At 32.7% G+C, this 14,235-nt stretch overlaps 1 protein-coding gene across 1 annotated transcript in view; it reads left to right on the forward strand.

Moving 5' to 3' along the window:
* SEC14L5 (SEC14 like lipid binding 5) overlaps positions 1-14,235 on the forward strand; it is a 70,930-nt gene that overhangs the window by 55,239 nt on the left and 1,456 nt on the right. The window contains exon 7 of the mRNA XM_075831596.1: positions 13,976-14,227. Within this exon, the coding sequence (XP_075687711.1) occupies positions 13,976-14,227 (252 nt within the window). The remainder of the gene's footprint in view (positions 1-13,975; positions 14,228-14,235) is intronic.

Genomic DNA, 14,235 nt, shown 5'->3' on the forward strand with positions numbered 1-14,235 from the left:
GTTATATAGAGCCCACATAATACTGTTATATAGAGCCACATAATACTGTTATATAGAGCCACATAATACTGTTATACAGAGCCACATAATACTGTTATATAGAGCCCGCATAATACTGTTATATAGAGCCACATAATACTGTCATATAGAGCCACATACTACTGTTATATAGAGCCCACATAATACTGTTATATAGAGCCACATAATACTGTTATATAGAGCCCGCATAATACTGTTATATAGAGCCCACATAATACTGTTATATAGAGCCACATAATACTGTTATATAGAGCCACATAATACTGTTATATAGAGCCACATAATACTGTTATATAGAGCCCACATAATACTGTTATATAGAGCCACATAATACTGTTATATAGAGCCCACATAATACTGTTATATAGAGCCCACATAATACTGTTATATAGAGCCCACATAATACTGTTATATAGAGCCACATAATACTTTTATATAGAGCCACATAATACTGTTATACAGAGCCCACATAATACTGTTATATAGAGCCACATAATAATGTTATATAGAGCCACATAATACTGTTATATAGAGCCCACATAATACTGTTATATAGAGCCACATAATACTGTTATATAGAGCCACATAATACTGTTATATAGAGCCACATAATACTGTTATATAGAGCCACATAATACTGTTATATAGAGCCCATATAATACTGTTATATAGAGCCCACATAATACTCTTATATAGAGCCACATAATACTGTTATATAGAGCCCATATAATACTGTTATATATAGAGCCACATAATACTGTTATATAGAGCCACATAATACTGTTATATAGAGCCACATAATACTGTTATATAGAGCCACATAATACTGTTATACAGAGCCCACATAATACTGTTATATAGAGCCCACATAACACTGTTATATAGAGCCACATAATACTGTTATATAGAGCCACATAATACTGTTATATAGAGCCACATAATACTGTTATATAAAGCCCACATAATACTGTTATATAGAGCCACATAATACTGTTATATAGAGCCACATAATACTGTTATATAGAGCCCACATAATACTGTTATATAGAGCCCACATAATACTGTTATATAGAGCCCACATAATACTGTTATATAGAGCCACATAATACTGTTATATAGAGCCACATAATACTGTTATATAGACCCCACATAATACTGTTATATAGAGCCCACATAATACTGTTATACAGAGCCACATAATACTGTTATATAGAGCCACATAATACTGTTATATAGAGCCCACATAATACTGTTATATAGAGCCCACATAATACTGTTATATAGAGCCACATAATACTGTTATATAGAGCCCACATAATACTGTTATATAGAGCCCAAATAATAATGTTATATAGAGCCCACATAATACTGTTATATAGAGCCACATAATACTGTTATATATAGAGCCACATAATACTGTTATATAGAGCCACATAATACTGTTATATAGAGCCCACATAGTACTGTTATATAGAGCCACATAATACTGTTATATAGAGCCCACATAATACTGTTATATAGAGCCACATAATACTGTTATATAGAGCCCACATAATAATGTTATACAGAGCCACATAATACTGTTATATAGAGCCGCATAATACTGTTATATAGAGCCACATAATACTGTTATATAGAGCCACATAATACTGTTATATAGAGCCACATAATACTGTTATATAGAGCCCACATAATACTGTTATATAGAGCCACATAATACTGTTATATAGAGCCCACATAATAATGTTATACAGAGCCACATAATACTGTTATATAGAGCCGCATAATACTGTTATATAGAGCCACATAATACTGTTATATAGAGCCACATAATACTGTTATATAGAGCCCACATAATACTGTTATATAGAGCCCACATAATAATGTTATATAGAGCCACATAATACTGTTATATAGAGCCCACATAATACTGTTATATAGAGCCCACATAATACTGTTATATAGAGCCACATAATACTGTTATATAGAGCCACATAATACTGTTATATAGAGCCACATAATACTGTTATATAGAGCCACATAATACTGTTATATAGAGCCACATAATACTGTTATATAGAGCCCACATAATACTGTTATATAGAGCCACATAATACTGTTATATAGAGCCACATAATACTGTTATATAGAGCCACATAATACTGTTATATAAAGCCCACATAATACTGTTATATAGAGCCCACATAATACTGTTATATAGAGCCACATAATACTGTTATATAGAGCCACATAATACTGCTATATAGAGCCCACATAATACTGTTATATAGAGCCCACATAATACTGTTATATAGAGCCCACATAATACTGTTATATAGAGCCCACATAATACTGTTATACAGAGCCCACATAATACTGTTATACAGAGCCACATAATACTGTTATATAGAGCCCACATAATACTGTTATATAGAGCCACATAATACTGTTATATAGAGCCACATAATACTGTTATATAGAGCCACATAATACTGTTATATAGAGCCACATAATACTGTTATATAGAGCCACATAATACTGTTATATAGAGCCACATAATACTGTTATATAGAGCCCACATAATACTGTTATATAGAGCCCACATAATAATGTTATATAGAGCCACATAATACTGTTATATAGAGCCCACATAATACTGTTATATAGAGCCCACATAATACTGTTATATAGAGCCACATAATACTGTTATATAGAGCCACATAATACTGTTATATAGAGCCACATAATACTGTTATATAGAGCCACATAATACTGTTATATAGAGCCACATAATACTGTTATATAGAGCCCACATAATACTGTTATATAGAGCCACATAATACTGTTATATAGAGCCACATAATACTGTTATATAGAGCCACATAATACTGTTATATAAAGCCCACATAATACTGTTATATAGAGCCCACATAATACTGTTATATAGAGCCACATAATACTGTTATATAGAGCCACATAATACTGTTATACAGAGCCCACATAATACTGTTATATAGAGCCACATAATACTGTTATATAGAGCCACATAATACTGTTATACAGAGCCACATAATACTGTTATATAGAGCCCGCATAATACTGTCATATAGAGCCACATAATACTGTCATATAGAGCCACATAATACTGTTATATAGAGCCCACATAATACTGTTATATAGAGCCACATAATACTGTTATATAGAGCCCGCATAATACTGTTATATAGAGCCCACATAATACTGTTATATAGAGCCACATAATACTGTTATATAGAGCCACATAATACTGTTATATAGAGCCACATAATACTGTTATATAGAGCCCACATAATACTGTTATATAGAGCCACATAATACTGTTATATAGAGCCCACATAATACTGTTATATAGAGCCACATAATACTGTTATATAGAGCCCACATAATACTGTTATATAGAGCCCACATAATACTGTTATATAGAGCCCACATAATACTGTTATATAGAGCCACATAATACTGTTATATAGAGCCACATAATACTGTTATACAGAGCCCACATAATACTGTTTATATAGAGCCACATAATACTGTTATACAGAGCCCACATAATACTGTTATATAGAGCCACATAATAATGTTATATAGAGCCACATAATACTGTTATATAGAGCCCACATAATACTGTTATATAGAGCCACATAATACTGTTATATAGAGCCACATAATACTGTTATATAGAGCCACATAATACTGTTATATAGAGCCACATAATACTGTTATATAGAGCCCATATAATACTGTTATATAGAGCCCACATAATACTGTTATATAGAGCCACATAATACTGTTATATAGAGCCCATATAATACTGTTATATATAGAGCCACATAATACTGTTATATAGAGCCACATAATACTGTTATATAGAGCCACATAATACTGTTATATAGAGCCACATAATACTGTTATATAGAGCCCACATAATACTGTTATATAGAGCCCACATAATACTGTTATATAGAGCCCACATAATACTGTTATATAGAGCCCACATAATACTGTTATATAGAGCCCACATAATACTGTTATATAGAGCCACATAATACTGTTATATAGAGCCACATAATACTGTTATATAGAGCCCACATAATACTGTTATATAGAGCCACATAATACTGTTATATAGAGCCACATAATACTGTTATACAGAGCCCACATAATACTGTTATACACAGCCACATAATACTGTTATATAGAGCCCACATAATACTGTTATATAGAGCCACATAATACTGTTATACACAGCCACATAATACTGTTATATAGAGCCACATAATACTGTTATATAGAGCCACATAATACTGTTATATAGAGCCCATATAATACTGTTATATATAGAGCCACATAATACTGTTATATAGAGCCCACATAATACTGTTATATAGAGCCACATAATACTGTTATATAGAGCCCACATAATACTGTTATATAGAGCCACATAATACTGTTATATAGAGCCCACATAATACTGTTATATAGAGCCCACATAATACTGTTATATAGAGCCCACATAATACTGTTATATAGAGCCACATAATACTGTTATATAGAGCCACATAATACTGTTATACAGAGCCCACATAATACTGTTATATAGAGCCACATAATACTGTTATACAGAGCCCACATAATACTGTTATATAGAGCCACATAATAATGTTATATAGAGCCACATAATACTGTTATATAGAGCCCACATAATACTGTTATATAGAGCCACATAATACTGTTATATAGAGCCACATAATACTGTTATATAGAGCCACATAATACTGTTATATAGAGCCACATAATACTGTTATATAGAGCCCATATAATACTGAGTATATAGAGCCGACATAATACTGTTATATAGAGCCACATAATACTGTTATATAGAGCCCATATAATACTGTTATATATAGAGCCACATAATACTGTTATATAGAGCCACATAATACTGTTATATAGAGCACATAATACTGTTATATAGAGCCACATAATACTGTTATATAGAGCCCACATAATACTGTTATATAGAGCCCACATAATACTGTTATATAGAGCCCACATAATACTGTTATATAGAGCCCACATAATACTGTTATATAGAGCCCACATAATACTGTTATATAGAGCCACATAATACTGTTATATAGAGCCACATAATACTGTTATATAGAGCCACATAATACTGTTATATAGAGCCCACATAATACTGTTATATAGAGCCACATAATACTGTTATATAGAGCCACATAATACTGTTATACAGAGCCCACATAATACTGTTATACACAGCCACATAATACTGTTATATAGAGCCCACATAATACTGTTATATAGAGCCACATAATACTGTTATACACAGCCACATAATACTGTTATATAGAGCCACATAATACTGTTATATAGAGCCACATAATACTGTTATATAGAGCCCATATAATACTGTTATATATAGAGCCACATAATACTGTTATATAGAGCCACATAATACTGTTATATAGAGCCACATAATACTGTTATATAGAGCCACATAATACTGTTATACAGAGCCCACATAATACTGTTATATAGAGCCCACATAACACTGTTATATAGAGCCACATAATACTGTTATATAGAGCCACATAATACTGTTATATAGAGCCACATAATACTGTTATATAAAGCCCACATAATACTGTTATATATAGCCACATAATACTGTTATATAGAGCCACATAATACTGTTATATAGAGCCCACATAATACTGTTATACAGAGCCCACATAATACTGTTATATAGAGCCACATAATACTGTTATATAGAGCCACATAATACTGTTATATAGACCCCACATAATACTGTTATATAGAGCCCACATAATACTGTTATACAGAGCCACATAATACTGTTATATAGAGCCACATAATACTGTTATATAGAGCCCACATAATACTGTTATATAGAGCCCACATAATACTGTTATATAGAGCCACATAATACTGTTATATAGAGCCCACATAATACTGTTATATAGAGCCCAAATAATAATGTTATATAGAGCCCACATAATACTGTTATATAGAGCCACATAATACTGTTATATAGAGCCACATAATACTGTTATATAGAGCCACATAATACTGTTATATAGAGCCACATAATACTGTTATATAGAGCCACATAATAATGTTATATAGAGCCACATAATACTGTTATATAGAGCCCACATAATACTGTTATATAGAGCCACATAATACTGTTATATAGAGCCACATAATACTGTTATATAGAGCCACATAATACTGTTATATAGAGCCCGCATAATACTGTTATATAGAGCCACATAATACTGTTATATAGAGCCACATAATACTGTTATATAGAGCCCATATAATACTGTTATATAGAGCCCACATAATACTGTTATATAGAGCCACATAATACTGTTATATAGAGCCCATATAATACTGTTATATATAGAGCCACATAATACTGTTATATAGAGCCACATAATACTGTTATATAGAGCCACATAATACTGTTATATAGAGCCACATAATACTGTTATACAGAGCCCACATAATACTGTTATATAGAGCCCACATAACACTGTTATATAGAGCCACATAATACTGTTATATAGAGCCACATAATACTGTTATATAGAGCCACATAATACTGTTATATAAAGCCCACATAATACTGTTATATAGAGCCACATAATACTGTTATATAGAGCCACATAATACTGTTATATAGAGCCACATAATACTGTTATATAAAGCCCACATAATACTGTTATATAGAGCCACATAATACTGTTATATAGAGCCACATAATACTGTTATATAGAGCCCACATAATACTGTTATATAGAGCCCACATAATACTGTTATATAGAGCCCACATAATACTGTTATATAGAGCCACATAATACTGTTATATAGAGCCACATAATACTGTTATATAGACCCCACATAATACTGTTATATAGAGCCCACATAATACTGTTATACAGAGCCACATAATACTGTTATATAGAGCCACATAATACTGTTATATAGAGCCCACATAATACTGTTATATAGAGCCCACATAATACTGTTATATAGAGCCCACATAATACTGTTATATAGAGCCCACATAATACTGTTATATAGAGCCCAAATAATAATGTTATATAGAGCCCACATAATACTGTTATATAGAGCCACATAATACTGTTATATATAGAGCCACATAATACTGTTATATAGAGCCACATAATACTGTTATATAGAGCCCACATAGTACTGTTATATAGAGCCACATAATACTGTTATATAGAGCCCACATAATACTGTTATATAGAGCCACATAATACTGTTATATAGAGCCCACATAATAATGTTATACAGAGCCACATAATACTGTTATATAGAGCCACATAATACTGTTATATAGAGCCACATAATACTGTTATATAGAGCCACATAATACTGTTATATAGAGCCACATAATACTGTTATATAGAGCCACATAATACTGTTATATAGAGCCACATAATACTGCTATATAGAGCCACATAATACTGCTATATAGAGCCCACATAATACTGTTATATAGAGCCCACATAATACTGTTATATAGAGCCCACATAATACTGTTATATAGAGCCCACATAATACTGTTATACAGAGCCCACATAATACTGTTATACAGAGCCACATAATACTGTTATATAGAGCCCACATAATACTGTTATATAGAGCCACATAATACTGTTATATAGAGCCACATAATACTGTTATATAGAGCCACATAATACTGTTATATAGAGCCACATAATACTGTTATATAGAGCCACATAATACTGTTATATAGAGCCACATAATACTGTTATATAGAGCCCACATATTACTGTTATATAGAGCCCACATAATACAGTTATATAGAGCCACATAATACTGTTATATAGAGCCCACATAATACTGTTATATAGAGCCCACATAATACTGTTATATAGAGCCCACATAGTACTGTTATATAGAGCCCACATAATACTGTTATATAGAGCCACATAATACTGTTATATAGAGCCACATAATACTGTTATATAGAGCCACATAATACTGTTATATAGAGCCCACATAATACTGTTATATAGAGCCACATAATACTGTTATATAGAGCCCACATAATAATGTTATATAGAGCCACATAATACTGTTATATAGAGCCCACATAATACTGTTATATAGAGCCCACATAATACTGTTATATAGAGCCCACATAATACTGTTATATAGAGCCACATAATAATGTTATATAGAGCCACATAATACTGTTATATAGAGCCACATAATACTGTTATATAGAGCCACATAATACTGTTATATAGAGCCACATAATACTGTTATATAGAGCCCACATAATACTGTTATATAGAGCCACATAATACTGTTATATAGAGCCACATAATACTGTTATATAGAGCCACATAATACTGTTATATAGAGCCACATAATACTGTTATATAGAGCCACATAATACTGTTATATAGAGCCACATAATACTGTTATATAGAGCCCACATAATACTGTTATATAGAGCCACATAATACTGTTATATAGAGCCACATAATACTGTTATATAGAGCCACATAATACTGTTATATAAAGCCCACATAATACTGTTATATAGAGCCCACATAATACTGTTATATAGAGCCACATAATACTGTTATATAGAGCCACATAATACTGCTATATAGAGCCCACATAATACTGTTATATAGAGCCCACATAATACTGTTATATAGAGCCCACATAATACTGTTATATAGAGCCCACATAATACTGTTATACAGAGCCCACATGATACTGTTATACAGAGCCACATAATACTGTTATATAGAGCCCACATAATACTGTTATATAGAGCCACATAATACTGTTATATAGAGCCACATAATACTGTTATATAGAGCCACATAATACTGTTATATAGAGCCCACATAATACTGTTATATAGAGCCACATAATACTGTTATATAGAGCCACATAATACTGTTATATAGAGCCCACATAATACTGTTATATAGAGCCACATAATACTGTTATATAGAGCCCGCATAATACTGTTATATAGAGCCCACATAATACTGTTATATAGAGCCACATAATACTGTTATATAGAGCCCACATAATACTGTTATATAGAGCCACATAATACTGTTATATAGAGCCACATAATACTGTTATATAGAGCCCACATAATACTGTTATATAGAGCCACATAATACTGTTATATAGAGCCACATAATACTGTTATATAGAGCCACATAATACTGTTATATAGAGCCACATAATACTGTTATATAGAGCCACATAATACTGTTATATAGAGCCACATAATACTGTTATATAGAGCCACATAATACTGTTATATAGAGCCCACATAATACTGTTATATAGAGCCCACATAATACTGTTATACAGAGCCCACATAATACTGTTATACAGAGCCCACATAATACTGTTATACAGAGCCCACATAATACTGTTATATATAGAGCCACATAATACTGTTATACAGAGCCCACATAATACTGTTATAAAGAGCCCACATAATACTGTTATATAGAGCCACATAATACTGTTATACAGAGCCCACATAATACTGTTATACAGAGCCCACATAATACTGTTATACAGAGCCCACATAATACTGTTATATAGAGCCCACATAATACTGTTATATAGAGCCACATAATACTGTTATATAGAGCCACATAATACTGTTATATAGAGCCCACATAATACTGTTATATAGAGCCACATAATACTGTTATATAGAGCCCACATAATACTGTTATATAGAGCCACATAATACTGTTATATAGAGCCACATAATACTGTTATACAGAGCCCGCATAATACTGTTATATAGAGCCCACATAATACTGTTATATAGAGCCACATAATACTGTTATATAGAGCCACATAATACTGTTATATAGAGCCCGCATAATACTGTTATATAGAGCCCGCATAATACTGTTATATAGAGCCCACATAATACTGTTATACAGAGCCCACATAATACTGTTATACAGAGCCCACATAATACTGTTATATATAGAGCCACATAATACTGTTATACAGAGCCCACATAATACTGTTATAAAGAGCCCACATAATACTGTTATATAGAGCCACATAATACTGTTATACAGAGCCCACATAATACTGTTATACAGAGCCCACATAATACTGTTATATAGAGCCCACATAATACTGTTATATAGAGCCACATAATACTGTTATATAGAGCCACATAATACTGTTATATAGAGCCCACATAATACTGTTATATAGAGCCACATAATACTGTTATATAGAGCCCACATAATACTGTTATATAGAGCCACATAATACTGTTATATAGAGCCACATAATACTGTTATACAGAGCCCGCATAATACTGTTATATAGAGCCACATAATACTGTTATATAGAGCCACATAATACTGTTATATAGAGCCCACATAATACTGTTATATAGAGCCACATAATACTGTTATACAGAGCCCACATAATACTGTTATATAGAGCCACATAATACTGTTATATAGAGCCCACATAATACTGTTATATATAGAGCCACATAATACTGTTATATAGAGCCACATAATACTGTTATATAGAGCCACATAATACTGTTATATAGAGCCCACATAATACTGTTATATAGAGCCACATAATACTGTTATATAGAGCCCACATAATACTGTTATATAGAGCCACATAATACTGTTATACAGAGCCCACATAATACTGTTATATAGAGCCACATAATACTGTTATATAGAGCCACATAATACTGTTATATAGAGCCCGCATAATACTGTTATATAGAGCCCGCATAATACTGTTATACAGAGCCCACATAATACTGTTATATAGAGCCCACATAATACTGTTATATAGAGCCACATAATACTGTTATATAGAGCCACATAATACTGTTATATAGAGCCACATAATACTGTTATACAGAGCCCGCATAATACTGTTATACAGAGCCACATAATACTGTTATACAGAGCCACATAATACTGTTATATAGAGCCACATAATACTGTTATATAGAGCCCACATAATACTGTTATATAGAGCCACATAATACTGTTATATAGAGCCACATAATACTGTTATATAGAGCCCACATAATACTGTTATATAGAGCCACATAATACTGTTATATAGAGCCACATAATACTGTTATATAGAGCCACATAATACTGTTATATAGAGCCACATAATACTGTTATATAGAGCCACATAATACTGTTATATAGAGCCCACATAATACTGTTATATAGAGCCACATAATACTGTTATATAGAGCCCACATAATAATGTTATATAGAGCCACATAATACTGTTATATAGAGCCCACATAATACTGTTATATAGAGCCCACATAATACTGTTATATAGAGCCCACATAATACTGTTATATAGAGCCACATAATAATGTTATATAGAGCCACATAATACTGTTATATAGAGCCACATAATACTGTTATACAGAGCCACATAATACTGTTATATAGAGCCCACATAATACTGTTATACAGAGCCACATAATACTGTTATACAGAGCCACATAATACTGTTATATAGAGCCACATAATACTGTTATACAGAGCCACATAATACTGTTATACAGAGCCACATAATACTGTTATATAGACCCCACATAATACTGTTATATAGAGCCACATAATACTGTTATATAGAGCCCACATAATACTGTTATATAGAGCCACATAATACTGTTATATAGAGCCACATAATACTGTTATATAGAGCCCACATAATACTGTTATATAGAGCCACATAATACTGTTATATAGAGCCACATAATACTGTTATATAGAGCCACATAATACTGTTATATAGAGCCCGCATAATACTGTTATATAGAGCCCGCATAATACTGTTATATAGAGCCCACATAATACTGTTATATAGAGCCCACATAATACTGTTATATAGAGCCACATAATACTGTTATACAGAGCCCACATAATACTGTTATATAGAGCCCGCATAATACTGTTATATAGAGCCCACATAATACTGTTATATAGAGCCACATAATACTGTTATATAGAGCCACATAATACTGTTATATAGAGCCCACATAATACTGTTATATAGAGCCACATAATACTGTTATATAGAGCCCACATAATACTGTTATATAGAGCCACATAATACTGTTATATAGAGCCACATAATACTGTTATATAGAGCCACATAATACTGTTATACAGAGCCCACATAATACTGTTATATAGAGCCACATAATACTGTTATATAGAGCCACATAATACTGTTATATAGAGCCACATAATACTGTTATATAGAGCCCACATAGTACTGTTATATAGAGCCCACATAATACTGTTATATAGAGCCACATAATACTGTTATATAGAGCCCACATAGTACTGTTATATAGAGCCACATAATAATGTTATATAGAGCCACATAATACTGTTATATAGAGCCCACATAATACTGTTATATAGAGCCACATAATACTGTTATATAGAGCCACATAATACTGTTATATAGAGCCACATAATACTGTTATATAGAGCCACATAATACTGTTATATAGAGCCACATAATACTGTTATATAGAGCCACATAATACTGTTATATAGAGCCACATAATACTGTTATATAGAGCCCACATAATACTGTTATATAGAGCCCACATAATACTGTTATATAGAGCCCACATAATACTGTTATATAGAGCCCACATAGTACTGTTATATAGAGCCCACATAATACTGTTATATAGAGCCACATAATACTGTTATATAGAGCCCACATAGTACTGTTATATAGAGCCACATAATAATGTTATATAGAGCCACATAATACTGTTATATAGAGCCCACATAATACTGTTATACAGAGCCACATAATACTGTTATATAGAGCCCACATAATACTGTTATATAGAGCCACATAATACTGTTATATAGAGCCCACATAATACTGTTATATAGAGCCACATAATACTGTTATATAGAGCCACATAATACTGTTATATAGAGCCACATAATAATGTTATATAGAGCCACATAATACTGTTATATAGAGCCACATAATACTGTTATATAGAGCCCACATAGTACTGTTATATAGAGCCCACATAATACTGTTATATAGAGCCACATAATACTGTTATATAGAGCCACATAATACTGTTATATAGAGCCCACATAATAATGTTATATAGAGCCCACATAGTACTGTTATATAGAGCCCGCATAATACTGTTATATAGAGCCACATAATACTGTTATATAGAGCCACATAATACTGTTATATAGAGCCCGCATAATAATGTTATATAGAGCCACATAATACTGTTATATAGAGCCACATAATACTGTTATATAGAGCCACATAATACTGTTATATAGAGCCACATAATACTGTTATATAGAGCCACATAATACTGTTATATAGAGCCCGCATAATACTGTTATATAGAGCCACATAATACTGTTATATAGAGCCACATAATACTGTTATATAGAGCCACATAATACTGTTATATAGAGCCACATAATACTGTTATATAGAGCCACATAATACTTCCACGTAGTGTCTATATAATACTTTCTTACAGTGCATAAATATTACACCCACACAGCTATCCTGCCATACACCCCCTAGTGGTTAGAACTGTTGCCTTGCAGCACCAGGGTCCTGGGTTAGAATCCGGATAAAGACGACATCTGTTTGGGGTCTTCATGTTCCCTGGCTTTATGATGTCGAGTTGTTTGCTAGATAAACGACAGCAGAGGCTGCAGGCGCCACTAGCCTCGTGTCTTATGTCTACTTGCAGATAACAGCAGAAATCCTAGAGGTGGAATCGGTCATCACATGGGACTTTGACGTTCTCCGCGGAGATGTCGTGTTCAGCCTCTTCCACTCTAAGCGGGCACCAGAGATCCGACAAAAGGATCCAGCATCAGTCACCACATCTACCACAACCTCCAGCAACAATGTGCAGCTCATTGACAAAAACTGGGTCCTGGGGGTGGATTACAGGAGGGTGGAGGCGCCTCTGGTCTGCAGGGATGGGGAGAGCATCCAGGTGAGTCG

The sequence above is a fragment of the Rhinoderma darwinii genome, chromosome 6 (assembly GCF_050947455.1).
Source record: "Rhinoderma darwinii isolate aRhiDar2 chromosome 6, aRhiDar2.hap1, whole genome shotgun sequence".
In the NCBI taxonomy this organism is placed as follows: domain Eukaryota; kingdom Metazoa; phylum Chordata; class Amphibia; order Anura; family Rhinodermatidae; genus Rhinoderma; species Rhinoderma darwinii.